Raw genomic sequence first — 16,889 nt, 5'->3', positions numbered from 1 at the left:
GAGTACCTTTTCTAAATAACTATTCACTATGGGTCTAACCTTGAGACTAACATCCCCACACTTCAGATTTTCATCTGTAAAGAAAAACTAATAATACATTTTTAGTAATCACTTGGCATCATATAAATGATGTTTCTTTCCTTCCTTTCACCCTGCCTCCTTTTGTGGTTGGGAACTAATATGTCTATGATTTACAAGTTCTGAGATTGCTGTCAAATGAAAGGAAAAATGTATTGAGCAGACCTTTAACAAAATCATTCCCAAAACAACTTCTGTAGATTCCATTTATGTTTGATAACTGATAGGCTGGATACAAGGCCAGAAGGACACCTCTTTTTCTGACTGGGAACCCAAATAAAGACATTTGAGTATGATTTCATGAAGCTGTAGAATTAGATTTGAAGCATGACTGTTTCAGAATAATAGTAAGTCTGGGAAGCATTTCAGAGAGAGAGCACAAGAAACCAAATGGGAGTAGGGCTGGAGTGCTGCCTTGTACTGAGGAAAAGAGAGAAAGGAAAGATCATATAAGATTATGCAAGACCATGATGTCTGACTAAAAAGACCAGATTTAATACTATAATTAGCAGAGAGCCATAGAGCCACTAAACATTTAAATACTAGTAAAACCAGAGTCATAAAATGTAAATTGTGAAAGGTTCACAGAGACTTCTGAAAGCTGAGCAGTAGACAGTACTAATGAACCCAGTGACACTTGTTTAGAAAAACAAATGACAAGGTTATAACTGGGAATGAATCATATCCTATTCTTCCCTGGTCATCGGTGTTTGTTTAACTCACCACACAGGAGAAGAGATATGAACCGGAAGAGACTAAAGAGTATATCACAAGAAAGCATCAGAAAATGCCAGCATACAAGAACAAGAGCACATGAACCTGGCCTCTGAGCAACAAGAGCTCCCCCTGCAGTCTGAGTAGTATCTCTCTTAAGACTGACTACTCACTAGTGTCTTCCTTGTTTTGATTCCTCAACCTTATTAAGTGCAAATGAAGACATAAGAACTTGAGGAGTTCCAAAATGCTGAAATCCTCCTTCTGTGTATATAAGAGTAGGAAAAAAAAAAAAAAAAGGTGATATTATTTAATTCATCCTGAAGAGAAAAAATAGAAATTAATCTGTGACAGGTGCTGCTAAAAGTCTTTTCATAACATAATTCTATAAATAATTTAGCAAGGAATAAAAGTTTTAGTACTTAGGAAACCAATATTTAAACTGTGAGGTTCTTGAAATAATGAAAGTGCTGGCAAAGCAGAATTAATAGTTAGTTCTCATGTGGAGAAAGGTTAATGATTGAGGATTCAGGCTTTGCAGTAGAATCAGAGTTATAGTTAACTAATACTAAGAAAGGGTAGGCTGATTCTCATTCCCCTATTCTCTGCATATCAGTCCCACACACAGAGCCCCCATGGACTGAAGAGTTTTGGATACATGGAATAGATACAGGCAGTACAGAGAAGAAATGTTTAAAATCCAGAAGGTAATGGATGTTGATTCACATAGAAAGCCTCAAATATAAAGAAAACAACAATAAAAATCATACTAGCAAAATTTTATTTTCTAAGATCTTTGATATATACTACATAGAAACACAAGTGTTTTTTCAATTCATAAGACATGGTATTTGAACAACAGTACATAATTTATTGGTATAATGAAGAACATACTGAAGAACAACTCAAGTGGGCATATAGATCTGCAAAATCCACAAAGTCTATTTCATATATTTAGAAATGCAGAAATAAACAAGTGAAACTGATTTTTAAAAAATTAGAATTACTACCATTTTCTGAGGCTAATTTGACAACCTGGTACAGGTTTTAACAAAACAAAAGCATAACCCAATGTGAATGGAATAATGTGGAAATCAAATACTCTAATTAATTAGCATTAATGCTTTGTGACCCATAACTCAATATGGCATTTTCAAGTATCACAACAAACTTCACAGAAGGGGTTTAGAAAAGCCAAGAAACTCTTAACTGCCATTCATCTCAGTTTTCTTCTCTGTAAAAAGGGGGATAATAAAACTTACCTCACAGAATGATTGTAAGGATTAAAAGAGATCAGGTATGTAGAGTGTTTAACACAGTAAAGGCAAAAATATGTTCAATTATTATTGTTACTGTTGTTGGTGGTGTTTATCATATTCTAACCCAGATAACATGCCACAATCATTGTTAAGACAGTACTTAAAAAGACAATTAAAATGTTTCAAATGCATTCAAAGTTTTAAAAGTCTTAATCTTCCCATTAACCAGTTTTGTGAAATGGAAAACAAATTTCAACTTGATCTAAATAAGCCTATAAAAATACCACAAAATACCAGAGAAATGCTAATGAAACAATTCTTAAATGTACAAATAGTAGATCCAAGCTTACCGTGCAGATAATATTTTAATAAGCTCCTTTCTATTCTGTACTCTAAGGTGATTAGTTTTATACTTGCAGTCATCAATCAGTTCAGGCAAATTCAAGATCTAAAAGAAAAAAATAATTTTAATGTATAACTCACAAGTTTTTCATGTACCTGCCTGTGAATACTAGTGTTCAAGGCCTACCACTCTCTCCCCGAGACTATTCCTTGCTGGTCTTTATGCTTTTCTCAATGAGGGATATAGAGCAACAAAGGGAACTAGAGAGAAGAATCATGCCAATAGAACTGGTGGTGCTGTGACCGTGTTTGTTATTTATAAGTTTTTACTACTCTTTGAGCATGTGCTTACATATGGGAGCACAGAAAAGGAGTTATAAGATCCCTATAAGTTTTGTTTAGAGGGTGTAGGGAGATACAAATTAGATAAAACTGACCTAATTTTGAGAACCAGTATCATAAGGGCATGTCTGCACTTACAGAAATCCTCTAATCAACATATATCTTGTAGATACTTTTACTTATTTGTTCAACATGTAAATGAGTAATGTTATCTGTCCCACTAGTTCTATCCAGGATGTTGTACAAGGTGCTAAAAATAAAGGCAAAACACACAGATTTGCCCTAAATGCTCCATTGAAATAATGTCAAATTAAAAGATATTCTTCCAAAAGAAGTATCACTATTTTTCTTTAATATCTCTCCCTGAAGGAATAACAAATAAAAGTGTTTTATGTACTTCCCCTTTTGCTTCTATTCAACAAACATAAAATCTATATTTTAGATTCCATTCAACATCCTGCTATCTTAACAAGACCATAATAGACGTACCTAATGGGTTTGGAATGAATGTTTTAAAAACAATATGTGGAGGCTGAGTTTGGCAGTTGTGTTAGAAAGTCAGGAACATTTATAGACTAGAGTCAGAGCATGTAGCCTACAAAGAGCTTCACTACATCTATTAATGTACTTATTTTAAATATAAACATTTAATGGTTTCGTTTGTTTCCCACAGTATAAATAAAATCAATCCATTAGTTATCTTACAATGGAGTGAGAATTAACTCAAACTATTCCAAAAAATTCAAGAGAAGGCTCACAAGCTCAATTTATGACACCAGCATTACTCTAATTCCAAAAGAAGATAATGACACTACAAAAAAAGAGATCCCCAGAAATAAACACACACCTATATGATCCATTACTCTTTGATAAAGGAGGCAAGAATATACAATAAAGTAAAAATATTCTATTCAATAAATGGTGTTTAAAAAATTAGATAGATGCAAAAAATGAAACTATACAACCTTATTACATCATATACAAAAATAAACTCAAAATGGATTAAAGATTTAAATATAAGACTTGAAACCATAAAACTCTTAGAAGAAAACATGGCCGGTAAAATCTTGGACATTTATCTTAGTGATATTTTCTCTTACATATATGCTTGGGTAAGGGGTAAAAGGGAAAAATAAACAAAGGGAAATACATCAAATTAAAAAGCTTTTGCACAGTAAAGGAAAAGATCTACAAAACAAAAAGACAATCTAATGAACGAGAGATGACATTTTCCAGTGATACATCTGATAAGAGGTTAATATCCAAAATTTACAAAGAACTCAGACAACTTAACATCAGAAAAAATAAACAACCCAGTTGAAAAGTGGGCAGAACACGTAAATAGATACTTCTTCAAAGAGGACATACAGATGGCCAATAAACATGAAAAGTTGCTCAATATCACTTATCTTCAGAGAAATACAAATCAAAACCACAATGAGATACCACCTCACACCTGTCAGATGGCTATTATCAATAAATCAACAAACAACAAGTTTTGGTGAGGATACAGAGAAAAAGAAACCCTAGTGAAAATGTAGATTGATGCAACAACTATGGGGAAAAAATGTGGATCATATAGAATAGAACAGATGATTTTTGGGGTTTTTTTTAGGTGGAATAAGTCTGACAGAGAAAGCAAATATCCTATGATATCTAAAATACAAAACAAACAAAATGAAACAGAAGCAAACTCGTAGTACAGAGAACTGATGGCTGTTAGCAGTGAAGTGATAGGTGGGTGGGCAATAAAGGGGAAGGGGATTAAGCAGTGCAAACTTCCAGTTATAAACCAAACAATTCATGGGAATGTAATATACAGCACAGGGAATATAGTCAATAAAATTATAATAACTGTGTACAGTGACAGGTGATTACTAAACTCATGATTGTGATCACTTTTTAAGGTATATAAATGTTGAATCACTATAATGTACACCTGAAACTAATAATAATGTATGTCAACTATAATTAAAAATACATTTTAAAAGAATTAAATAAAAATAGAAATGTTCAGCAAATAAATAGAAGATATGAAGAACCAAATAAAAATTTTAGAACTGAAAAACTACAGCTAAATTTAAAAAAAAAAAAATACTTCACTAAGTGAGCTCAATAGCACAATGGAGATGGCACAGTAAACATTCAAGAAAATTAAAAATAGATAACTAAAAATTATTCATTCTAAACAACAGAGAAAAATATAGTCCCCTCCCCAATGTTAAAGAAAGAACACATCTTCAGGGACCAGTAGGACAATAACAAAAAGTCTAATATTTATGTTATTGTAGTCCCAGAAGGAGAGGAGAAAGATTAAAGGCTGAAAACTTCCAAAATTTGGTAAAAAAAAAAAACTGACTAATTTAATAATTTCATAGAACTTCAAAAAGGATAAACTCCAATTCACTCATGCCCAAATACATCAAAATCTTAATGGTGAAAACTAAAGACCAAGACAAAAATTTTGAAAGGACTCCCCCCCCAAAATGATGTATTTCCTGATGGAACACCAACTCAACTGACTGCAGATTTTTTTGTTAGAAACTACATAACCCAGAGTGAAGTGAAACATTATGTTTAAAGGGCTGAAAGGAAAGAACTCTCAACCCAGAATTCTATATCCAATAGAAATATCCTTAGAAATGAAAGTTAAGCCCTAGCTGGTTTTGATCAGTGGTTAGAGCATCAGCCTGCAGACCAAAGGGTGCCAGGTTCGATTCCGACCAAAAGCATGTACCTTGGTTGCGGTTCGTCCTAGCCCCGGTTGTGGTCATGTGGGTGGCAGCCAATTGATGCGTCTCCCTCCCACTGATGTTTCTCTGTCTCTCTTTCTCTCCCTCCCACTCTGTCCGAAGAGAAAATGTAAAAATATCCTCAGGTAAGAATTAAAAAGAATAATAATAAATTTAAAAAAAAAGGAAATGAAGGTTAAGTAACAGTATTCTTCCTCCCTCCTTGCCATTTTTCTTTTTCAAACAAACAAATGCTTTTTTATTCATTTTAGGGAAAATAGTATCTAGTCGGAATACTTGACAGTTTTTTTTTTGTGCTTAATATATAAAATACTTTCATTTACATCATTTCATTTTTTCCCAGGCAGCACACTTTAAAGCACCTAGAGAATAGTTATGATCCCAACACATGAAGAAGTCTCTCTAGAAACATTCTCAAAGTCAACAGAGCTGAAGACAAAAGGATAATTACTTTGACTCACTGTTTAACACTTTCTAAGTCAACAACAGAGAAAGACACATGAAGCATCCCAGTTACCCTTGAGTACAGTCACAGAGTAGTGTTATATGTATGTATATGTATATTTTGGGTGAGGACAGATTTATAAATTTAACCTGTGATTTAGTGAAGGCACTTGCTTTTTCATGAAATAATAATGTATTCACTTTTAGGGAGGGGGTAAGATTTTGATTCCTTCTCAAGCCTTGAGACCAATTGTTGGATCAGGTGTGGTGACAAGGAGATATTTAGAAAGAGTACTGCATGTGCTATCACTTTGTAAAATACGGGAGAGTGATGCAGTCTTTATTATTACTAAAGAAAATGAAAAAGTAAAACATTTCAAAGAGAAATTATACCATTGAGATGCTCTCTTTATACCAGGGAATCTTCTTCACTTCTCTCTCCATTTTATCTATCATCTATCTATCTATCTATCTATCTATCTATCTATCTATCTATCATCTATCTATCTATCTATCTATCATGTATCATTTTTCAATTACAGTTTACACTCAACAGTGTTCTGTGTTAGTTTCAGAAGTACAACACAGTTAGAAAATGATGTACTCTACAGAGTGTCCTTTCAATGTTTCAAGCCCACCCAGCCGCATAGTTATTAAAATATTATTGACTATATTTCCTATGTAGTAATCTACATCTCTGACTATTCTTTGACTACCAGTTTGAATATCTCAATCTCCCCCAGTTCCCCAACAACCCCTCCCTTCTGAAAACTGTCAGTCTATGAGTCTGAAAATTGTATCTGAGTCTGTTTCTACTTTGTTTTTTTTATTCTTTAGATTCTACATATAAATGAAATTATATGCATTTGTCTGTCTCTGTTTGACTTACTTCACCTAGAATAATGCCCTCTAGGTCCAAACATGCTGTTGCAAAAGCTAAGATTTTTATTCGTTTTCATGAGTAAGTAGCACTGCATTCCGTATATGTACCATAGCTTTTTTATCCACTCATCTATTGATGGGCACTTGTGTTGCTTTCATTTTGTGGCTATTGTAAATAATGCTGCAAGATACTTAGAGGTGCCAAAATATTTTTGAATCAATGTTTTTTTTCTTCAGATAAATCCCAAGAAGAAAAATTTCTGGGTCATATGGTAATTCTACTTGTAATTTTTCTTAGGAATCCTCATACTGTTTTCCATACTGGCTGCTCTCATTACAATCCCACCAATAGTGCACAAGAGTTCTCTTTTCTCAACATCCTTACCAGCACTCATTATATGTTGTAATTTTGATAATAAGCATTCTAGCAAGTGTGAGGTAATATCTCATTGTGATTTTAATTTCCATTTCCTTAAAGATTAATAATGCTGATCATCTTGTCATATGTCTATTGGCCATCTGTATGTCCTCTTTAGAAAAAATGTCTATTCAGGTCTTCTGCTAATGTTTTCTTTTGGACATTTTTTTTTATGTTGAATTGTATGAAATCTATATATGTTTGGACATTAACCCCTTATTAATTATATCATTTGCAAACAACTCCTCCTGATTCAGTAGATTGCCTTTTTATTTGTTGATGTTTTCCTTCACTGTTCAAAAGCTTATTAGTTTGATGTAGTCCTATTTGCTTTTTTTTTTTTTTAATTTTCTTGTCTTTGCCCAAAGAACAATAACCAAAAAAAAAAAAAAAATGATTGCTAAAACCGATGTCAAAGACTTTACTGCCTACGATTTGTTAAGAATTTTATGGTTTAGGTCTCATATTCAAGTCTTTAATCCATTTTTACTTTATTTTTGTATAACGTATAAGAAAGTGGCCTAGTTTATTTCAGGTTCTGTAATATGTTCCATTTACCTATGTGTCTTGTTTTGTTTCAGAACCATACTGTTTTCAGTGCTATAGCTTTGTGGTACAGTTTGAAATCAGGATGCATGATACCTCCAACTTTGTTCTTCTTTCTCAAGATTGATTTGGCTATTCAGAGTTTTTGTGATTCCATATATATGCTAGGATGATTTGTCCTATTTTTGTGAAAAGTGCCATTGGCATTTGGATAAAAACTGCATTGAATATGGAGATTGCTTTGGGTAGTATGGACATTTTAACAATATTAACATTCAAATCCATAAGCATGGCATATTACATTTATTTATATCTTCAATTTCTTTCTTCAGTATCTTATAGTTTTATGAATACAGGTATTTTACCTCCTTGGTTAAATTTATTTCTAGGTATTTCATTCTTTTTAATGCAATTGTACATAAGATTGTTTACTTAATTTCTCTTTCTGATAGTTTGTTATTTGTGTATATAAATTAATCTGATTTTTAAATAGTAATTTTGTATTCTGTGACTTAATAAATTCATTTATTAGTTCTAATAGTTTTGGGTTAAATCTTTAAGGTTTTATATATATTATCATGACATCTGTAAAAAGTCACAATTTTAGTTCTTGTCTAATTTGGATACCTCTCATTTCTTTTTCTTGTCCAATTGCTGTAGCTAGGACCTACAATAAAATGATGAATAAGAATAGTGAGGATTTCAAAATGGCAGCAAAGTGAATGGAAGCTACACAGACTGTCTCCCAAGACCAAACTGGAATTACAACTAAAACAGAGACAGATTGATGGGAAAAAGCAACAGAAAAGCAGCTTGCGAGGACCATATAACCAGGGACACTAACTTGATACTGGTAGGCTTGCAAAGGCGAGAGACGAGGGCTGGGAGCCCATGGTCAGCAGCTCGGCAGTGGCCTTGGCTGTGAGCAGCACCCTCGGGTTACACTCCCAGGCGCCTCCACAGTGCAGAGCAGGGACGGAAGCTAAAATAGCCACAGCCACTCATATTAGGCTCTGGCAGAGGGAGGGCAGACTGGACTGGAACTGTGAAGGGACACTCGGGATTCAGAGGGTGCTCAGAGATTTGCTGAGTTGCAGCCACACAGGACGGTGGCCATATTGCTCCTTCCCAGGGCTCTGGAGAGAGGCAGCAGCCCCTTCTCGAAGATTCAACCCCACCCAGTGGGTCATTAAAATGCAAATTGAGGCTTACTAACAACAAGCATCTGCCCCATCCTCAGAAAATCCCATTATGCTGAGCACCTGAAGGAGTTTTTCAATAAACTAACAACACAAAACTCTTCAAGTAACCTGGACTCCTAGCCTCCAGGCAAAAAACTAGAGGATAACAGTACCATTCCTGGGCTAATACCTCTAACCAGAAAAGTAAGACTTGACAGTGGTGGTTAACGTGGGTCCTCCCTCGCTCATCTAAACCCAGGAGAGGGAGCCACAAACAGCAGAACGCCAATAGGCACAGGAAAACCTAGGCAGGCTCCAAAGCGCACTGTGATACCCCAAATGGTGAAACACAGAAACAGAAGCCAAATGAAATAACAAGAGACCTCCACCGAAGATGAGATCAATGTGGAGCAGTTAGCCAATTTAACACAGCTAGAATTCAGAGCCATGATCTTGAGGAAGCTCAACAGCATGAGTAAGGACATAGAGATATATTTTTCCATCCTTTCACTTTATTATGTCTGTGCAACTTTCAGTCTAAAGTGAGTCTCTTGTAGGCACACTATGTATTTTGATTGCATCATTTAGTCTATTTACATTTAGATTCATTGTGGTTAGGTATGTACTTATTGCCATTGTATTAACTATTTTCCATTTGTGTTTGTAGTTCTCGTTTCCATTCTTCTTCTCTTACTCTCTTTTCATATACGTTGATGACTTTCTTTAGTGATGTGTTTGGATTCCTTTGTCTTTATTTTTTGTGTATCTAGTATAGGTTTTTGTTTGTGGCTACCATGAGATTCACATATAACAAGCTATGTTTATAACAGTTTATATTTTAAGTTGATGGTCATGTAAATTCAAATGCATCCTATAAGCACTATATTTTATTTATTTATTTATTTATTTATTTATTTATTTATTTATTTATTTTATTTTATTTTTGTTACAGATGTTTCTCCTTTTTCCCCCATTGACACCCTCCTCCCATCCCTCCCTGCCCTGTCCCCAGCTTTGTCATCCATGTTCATTGGTCATGCATATATGCATATAAATTCTTTGGTTTATCTCTCCCCCACCACGCCTTCTTCTGGGGATTGCCAGTCTGTATCCTACTGGGGATTGGGCCCACAACCTGGGCATGTACCCTGACTGGGAATCAAAAGTGACCTCTTGGTGCATGGGTTGATGCTTGACCACTGAGCCACACCAGCTTGCTGATGCCATATTTTATATCTTGTGTGTACCCTTTGATTTATTATGGGAGTTGCACATGCTCTTACTATTTTCTTTTAACTTTCATACTACCTTTATAATTGGTTGATATACTTAATGATTTTATAAAATTTGCCTTTATCATTGATTTTTTTTTCATTCCTATATTTTCTTGTTTTTAGTTTTGGCCTTTTCTTTTCTGCTTGAAGGAATTCCTTTAATATTTCATGTAATGCTGGTTTAGTGGTGATGAACTCATTTAGCTTTTGCTTTTCTTTGAAACGCTCCATCTCTCCTTTAATTCTCCATGATAACCCTGATGGGTAGAGTATACTTAGTTGTATGTTTTCACCTTTTCATCACTGTGATTATATTGTGCCATTCTCTTATGGTCTACAACATTTGTGCTGAAAAACCAGCTGACAGTTTTATCAAAGCCTCCTTGTACATAACCTATTGCTTTCTCTTGCTGCTTTAAGATTCTCTCGTTATCTTTCTTTGACATTTTAATTATGATGTGTCTTGGTGTGGACTTCTTTGGGTTCACCTTGTTTGGGACTCTCTGTGCTTCCTTGACTTGAATGTTTGTTTCCTACTCAGGATAGGTAAGTTTTAAGGCATTACTACTTCAAATAGGTTTTCTGTCCCTTTTTCTCTTCTCATTTTGTTACCCATATGATGTAAATGTTGGAATGCTTGTTTGATATTAAAGTCCCTTAAACTATTTCATTTGTCTTCTTTTTCTTATTGCTGTTCTGATTGTATGATTTCCACTACCTTGTTTTCCAGGTCACTGATTCAGTCTTATGCATCATCTAATGTACTATTGATTCCCTCTAGTGTGTTTTTCATTTCAATTATTATATTCTTCAGTCCTTATTGTTGTTTTTTAAAATATTTTCTGTCTCTTTGTTGAGATAGTCACTGAGTTCATCTTTTCTTTTTCTGAGTTTGTTGAGTATTTTTTTATGTTTATTGATTTTTAGAGAGAGAGGAAGTGAGAGGGGGAAAGAAATAAAAACATCAATGAGAGAGAACATTGATTGGCCATCTCCTGCATGCCCCCCACTGGGGATCAGGCCCACAGCCTGAGCCTGTGTCCTAGCCAAGAATTGAACTGGCGACCTCTTGGTGCATTGGTCAATGCTCAACCACTGAGCCACACCGGCCGAACTTGTTGAGTATTTTTATAACCAATGCTTTTAACACTTTATTTGATGCACTGCTTATCTCGATTTGATTTTGTTCTTTTTTCTGAGTTTTGTACTGTTCTTTCATTTGGAACATGTTTCTCTGTCTTCTCACTTTGGCTATCTCTCAATGTTTGCTATCTTTCAATTGGGTAAAACAGCAACCTCTCCTGGTAGTTAAGAAGTGGTCTTATGTAGGAGCAGCCCCTTTTTAAACAGCATGCATCTGTGTGTCTTTGGCAGACCAGTTGGAGCTGGACCTGGAGCTAGAGAAAGTGTTGTCTGGAGGGATTCCCAGAGACAAGTCTCACCTGTGCTGCCTTGGCAGGTTAACTGGGTCTTTAGTTGGGTCTGTCACAGGTGGTACCAGCGGGCAAGCAGAGCCAGGGCCACTTTGGAGGTCAGTTGGAGCTATATTTGGAGCAGCCAGAGGCTTCAGTATGTCCAGGGGACAAGCTGCACAGAGACTTGAGTTGTAGTTAAAGGGAGCATGTACCACGGAGAGTCCAGGGACCAGCCACAGAGCTGGTGTAGGTATGTGGTCTGGGGCACATGGAAATGGCCTTGACCAGATGCCTAGAGCTTCTAGACTTTGTTTGTGCCCATGAAATCAAGGTGGAGTGGCAGCAAAACAAAGGGTACTTTCAGTGTCTCTGACATTAGAGAGAGTTCTTGCACTTGCCCTCCTGTTTGGCAAAGTTCTAGGATTAGTAAATATATTTACTTCACATATAATCTAGGTGTCCTTTAAACCAATGTTTTATTAATGTGCTCCAGGTTGAACAAGTCTGTGTGTGGGTCCTTCAGTGATCCCTCCCTACTTCCAGTCTCTGAGTTGAGGTGGGTTTCCCATGATACCCTGTGTCTCTTACCTGTTTCTATGTTGTCTCTCTCACATTTCCTGTGAAGAAGGCTCACTTAGCCCACAGCTCTTCTTCAGTGGGAATTTCTCTGCCTATAAGTGTGAATCCGATGTATTCATAGAAGAAGGTGAGTTCAGGTTCTTCCTACACTACCATCTGAGATCAGATGGCCTACTTTTCCATTTATTTCAACAGTGACTACAATGTTTGTTAGAGCATTTTTATAATAGCTATTTTAATGCTTTTGCAAATTAATTCTAACATCTGTGTTATCTTCGCATGGACATTTATTAACTGTCTTTTCTCATGCAAGTTCTGATTCTTCATGTACTAAGTAATTTTGAATTGTGTCTGGGGCATTTTGAATATTACATTACAAACCTCTGGTTCTTATTTAAATTCTACAGAAAATTATTGTTGCTATTGTTTTTAGCAAGCAGTCGACCCGGTTAGGTCCAGGCTACAAATTCCAACTGATCTTCTGTGTGTTTTAGCTCTAGTGTTCGTTCAGTTTTCAAAGCCTTTGCAGTAGTATTCAAACCTGTATCACATGTGCCCCACTTAATGGTCAAGCTGCAGCCTAGGCAGTAGTCTGTTTGTTAACTCAGTTCTCAACATCCTTACTGTGTTGATTAGGATCAGATCAGTGTATGAATAGTTCAAGGTTGAGTGCAGGACTTCACAAACAATTCCAAGGATTGCTTTCCAAAGTTCTTCCCTCTCTGCAATCTCTTTTCAGTTCCCTGAAGCTCCCCACCAGTTACCTTACTCCCCAACATACTTTCAAGGCAGAGGCCAAGTGGGAGGACAGAGAGCAATCATTCACTCCTCTATTTTGGGAATCATAGCTCAGTGATGAAGAGCAACGTTTCCCTTCTTCAGAGTCTTGGCTCCTGCTTATCTGCTATCCCATGTATTATCTCCAGATTTTATTACTGTGTGCCATGAAAGAGATATGGAGAAGTGTGCTTACTCCATCTCACCCAGAACCAAAACCTCTACACCTAATTTTTTATAAAGGCCATTTTTAAGAGTATACTGTGAGCCATGGCTGTACTGAATATTTCACTTTTCTATTCTCATATAAAAGCCCAAAAGTTATAAATTACTATAGTTATGTATTATAATCTTCATTCTATCATGAGTACACAAATGCTTAGCAAAGATTAACTACCCTACCAGAGGTCATCTGACTAGTTTCAAGGCAAACAGAATGCCTTAGAATTGTTATAATGTCCACAGACCTCTTACTCCAAAGTCAACTACAATGATTATTAAAACTGAAGTTTCCTGTGTTCCATCTCAGACATACTAAATCAAAATCTTTGGTAATGGAGCTCAAGGATATTGTCTATGCAGGGTGAAGTTGAGACCATGAATATTGCCCCCAATAAAAGAAAATTTAAGTCCAAATGACTTTTAAAATGATGTCAATATACTTCAAATATTAATACCCATTAGCGTCGGCATCAATCAGCTTAAAATAGCTTACATATGCCCACATTCCCTACTCTTCTGTATCATGTTAAGGATCATAAAGTAGGACTTGTTATAAACCAAGGTTCACTTTATATGCAGGAAGATAGCCTCAACCCCAAGCCTTGAACCCAATCCTCTTGCCCTCACTCTAATCCGTGACAATAAAAGCTCCCTAATAGGAACCTCCCCAAGTAGCATTAGTTAACCAGTATATCAAATTCTATTTGGGAAAGAGATTAAGACTAAGTGAATTCTACTCATTCATGGCAGACAATATTGCTACATTTTTTCCACAGGAAGTAGGGAAGTAGAGTGACCTTATATTTCAAAGCAGCCCTTACTTGGCAAAAGAACAATTTTGATGGGCTCACTGTCAAAAATTGGGGATCTCATCTTCTATATAGCTAGTTTGAATGACAAGCTCTTAGTATGAGATAAATTTGAGTAAAAGATTTAGAAGAAACTCACTTACTACAGTTGGGAGGGAGATAATCTTGCATCAAAGTAACAACACAGGTCCCCTGGCCAGTGTGGCTCAATTGATTGGAACATCATCCCATATGCACTGATGGTCATGGACTCAATTCCCAGTCAAAGCACATACCTAACTTGCATTGATGGTTGGAGTGCATATGGAAGACAACCAATTGATGTCTCTCTCTCTCTCTCTCTCTCTCTCTCTCTCTCTCCCCTTTTCCCGTCTTCTCTCTCTAAAATGAATAAAAACATATCCTCAAGTGAGGATTTTAAAGATAATAATAAAGAAAAATAAGGACACAGGTGATATTTCTTAGGTGAAAAGTTTTTAGGACAAGTTTACATGTAAGGATATAATTATGAATGTTGAAAGAGCCAATCAGATTTCAGTGTTTGCTCAAGATGCCTAGTAAATTATGTAAATAGCATTAAAATCTTACACGCAATTTTTTTCCTGAAGGTCTCAGAATTTTATAGATATTGTCTTAATGACTCGTAATAGGAATTATCATTCCCAATTCACATATGGAAAAAACAAGGTCAGTATGCCATTCTCCAAAGCCCTCTTATAGTCCCTTTTAAACAATGTGTCATAACATGCAACAATAACTCATATTTTAGTACTAGAACTTATGGCAAATATTCTGCTTTGAAATAAAAAATGCTCTTATGGATATTTATGAGGAAGTTCAAAAGTTTCAAATTTATCAGCAGTAATGAATCAAAATAAAAAATTCAGTATAGTTATTTTCAACAGTAAAGAATATGTCAACCAGTAATTTCTCTTCCCTGCTCCCTCACCTTTTCTAGAGAGAGAAAACTCTAAAACATATGGCCCAGGAAGAAAATCTGTACTCGTTTATAGCAATGAATTGGCTTTTACATCTCTGGAGCTAGAGTACACAAATGACTTCATAGGCAACAGCTTCCGTATGTTTCATATTTTTAACATTGACTGTTCACAATAAAGACTCTTTGATCCCAGATCAAATGTTTGAATCAATTTTCTCTACAGTTACTCAGAGAAACCATTATAAAAGTTCTCCTCTTTCCCACCTCAGATATTACAGCCCTTCCTCCAATAGGAACTATCTCCATTTGTCACCTTCTCTGTAATACTTACCACCACTTTGCTGTGGTTTTTAGCTCTGCTCGTTAACCTCTCATACAAAAGAGGCACAATAATAAATAATTTTTATACTTAATAAGTTAACCGCAATAAATAAGGTTCCTATAAGGAACTCACAGGCATCTTTAATAAAACTGAAACCCATGGTAGTATGTTTAGTACAAAAAAATGAACTTCTCTCAATCAGGAAAAACATCCTCAGTAGGTGAGGCCTTTGTGTAAATGCAAGAAAAAAATTTTTTTAAAAAAAACTAGATTATATTCCTGGCATTACAACTAGAAAAAGTAAACTGAAACCTAAGGCATTAAATAAAAACAAAAAACCAAAGAGATAAATGCAAAAACATCAAATTTTTAAAAATACCTAAGTAATGCTAAAAAATAAGAGCATCATCAACATAAAATTATTTTAAATGATTCCAAGACCCCTTTTTAAGGCCTTGTTGAGAAGCAACATTTTTTTATATACTTTATTTGCTAAAGTCATAAAACAAATTTTGTAGAAAGGCACTCATTAAATAAAAGCTAATTTTAATCTTTAAAAATTTTTCTAGTGATAAATGAAATAAATTTGGCAATAAATTATATTTGGGCCTAATTAGATCTCATGTTGTGGAAAAAAAGGAAGGAAAGAAAGGGAGGAAGGAAAGAAAAATAACCTGATGATAAAGATCCCTTTAAATTTTTTTTGTTTCCTTTTTTTTTTTTTTTGGACTGGTGGACATGTCAAGTTTTAGAATAATTTAAGTTACTATGATTCTTCATTGCAAAATACATCTCAAAAAACAAAACAATAATACAAGTCACAGTGCTGATTCAGACCCCGTACTTGGCATTTCTAAGTATGAAAATGGCATACACTTAAGTCTAACACAGGAGGTTCTTGAGTTGCTTATATACGTAGCAACACTGTTCTAGGCAAAATCAAACCATCCTGGCTTTTTACTAAATTAGTTGTTGCATCCCATCCCAGTGATTACAAATTACCTTGCACATGGTGGCAAACTGTTGGTTATTTCCTGCTCCAACTACAAGATATCCATCCTTGGTTTTAAAAGCCTACAATAAAAAATACATACATAAATATATAATTTTATATATTGCGAATACCACAAAAGTTGACTTTAATTTCTAAACCTTCTATATAAAAAGTTTTTTTCTAAAGCAATACTATTAAGTCAATATCAACTAATTAGTATACTTTACACTTATATTTGCATAGTGGCTTTCATTTGGGACTTTCAAAGTATTTTCTGGCTTTTCCACTGTTATTACATTTTGAGGAGAAAGGAATAATTTGAAAAAATGAAGAAAATACTAGAATTTTATTACAACTCATAATGTAAAATTCTGTAATCATTACAATATGGATTAATGTTGAATTTTCCCAACGTTTTGTGTTTTGTTTCCATTTTTTCCTGTAGGGCAAAGCAAGAGGGTACCTTGTTTTCTAAAAACTAAGAACACATGGAAAAAATAAAAGCAGTAAGAAAAGAAAGAGAAAAAGGATGGATGCATATGCTGATGGAACTACATTTCACCTTTGAAAACCTCAGATGCAAACTTTTGCACAATTT

General features: G+C 34.9%; 1 protein-coding gene across 2 annotated transcripts in view; it reads right to left on the bottom strand.

Moving 5' to 3' along the window:
• SUGCT (succinyl-CoA:glutarate-CoA transferase) overlaps positions 1 to 16,889 on the bottom strand; it is a 1,135,530-nt gene that overhangs the window by 668,712 nt on the left and 449,929 nt on the right. For both annotated transcript variants that reach the window (XM_036246586.1, XM_036246587.1), the window contains exons 10-11: positions 16,300 to 16,371; positions 2,402 to 2,499 (exon numbers count right to left, since the gene is read on the bottom strand). In XM_036246586.1, coding sequence (XP_036102479.1) covers positions 2,402 to 2,499; positions 16,300 to 16,371 — 170 coding nt within the window. The remainder of the gene's footprint in view (positions 1 to 2,401; positions 2,500 to 16,299; positions 16,372 to 16,889) is intronic.

The sequence above is a fragment of the Molossus molossus genome, unplaced genomic scaffold, assembly GCF_014108415.1.
Source record: "Molossus molossus isolate mMolMol1 unplaced genomic scaffold, mMolMol1.p scaffold_m16_p_7, whole genome shotgun sequence".
Classification (NCBI taxonomy): Eukaryota; Metazoa; Chordata; class Mammalia; order Chiroptera; family Molossidae; genus Molossus; species Molossus molossus.
The sequence above is the reverse complement of the archived record's forward strand: the minus strand, read 5'-3'. Positions and strand labels throughout refer to the sequence as shown.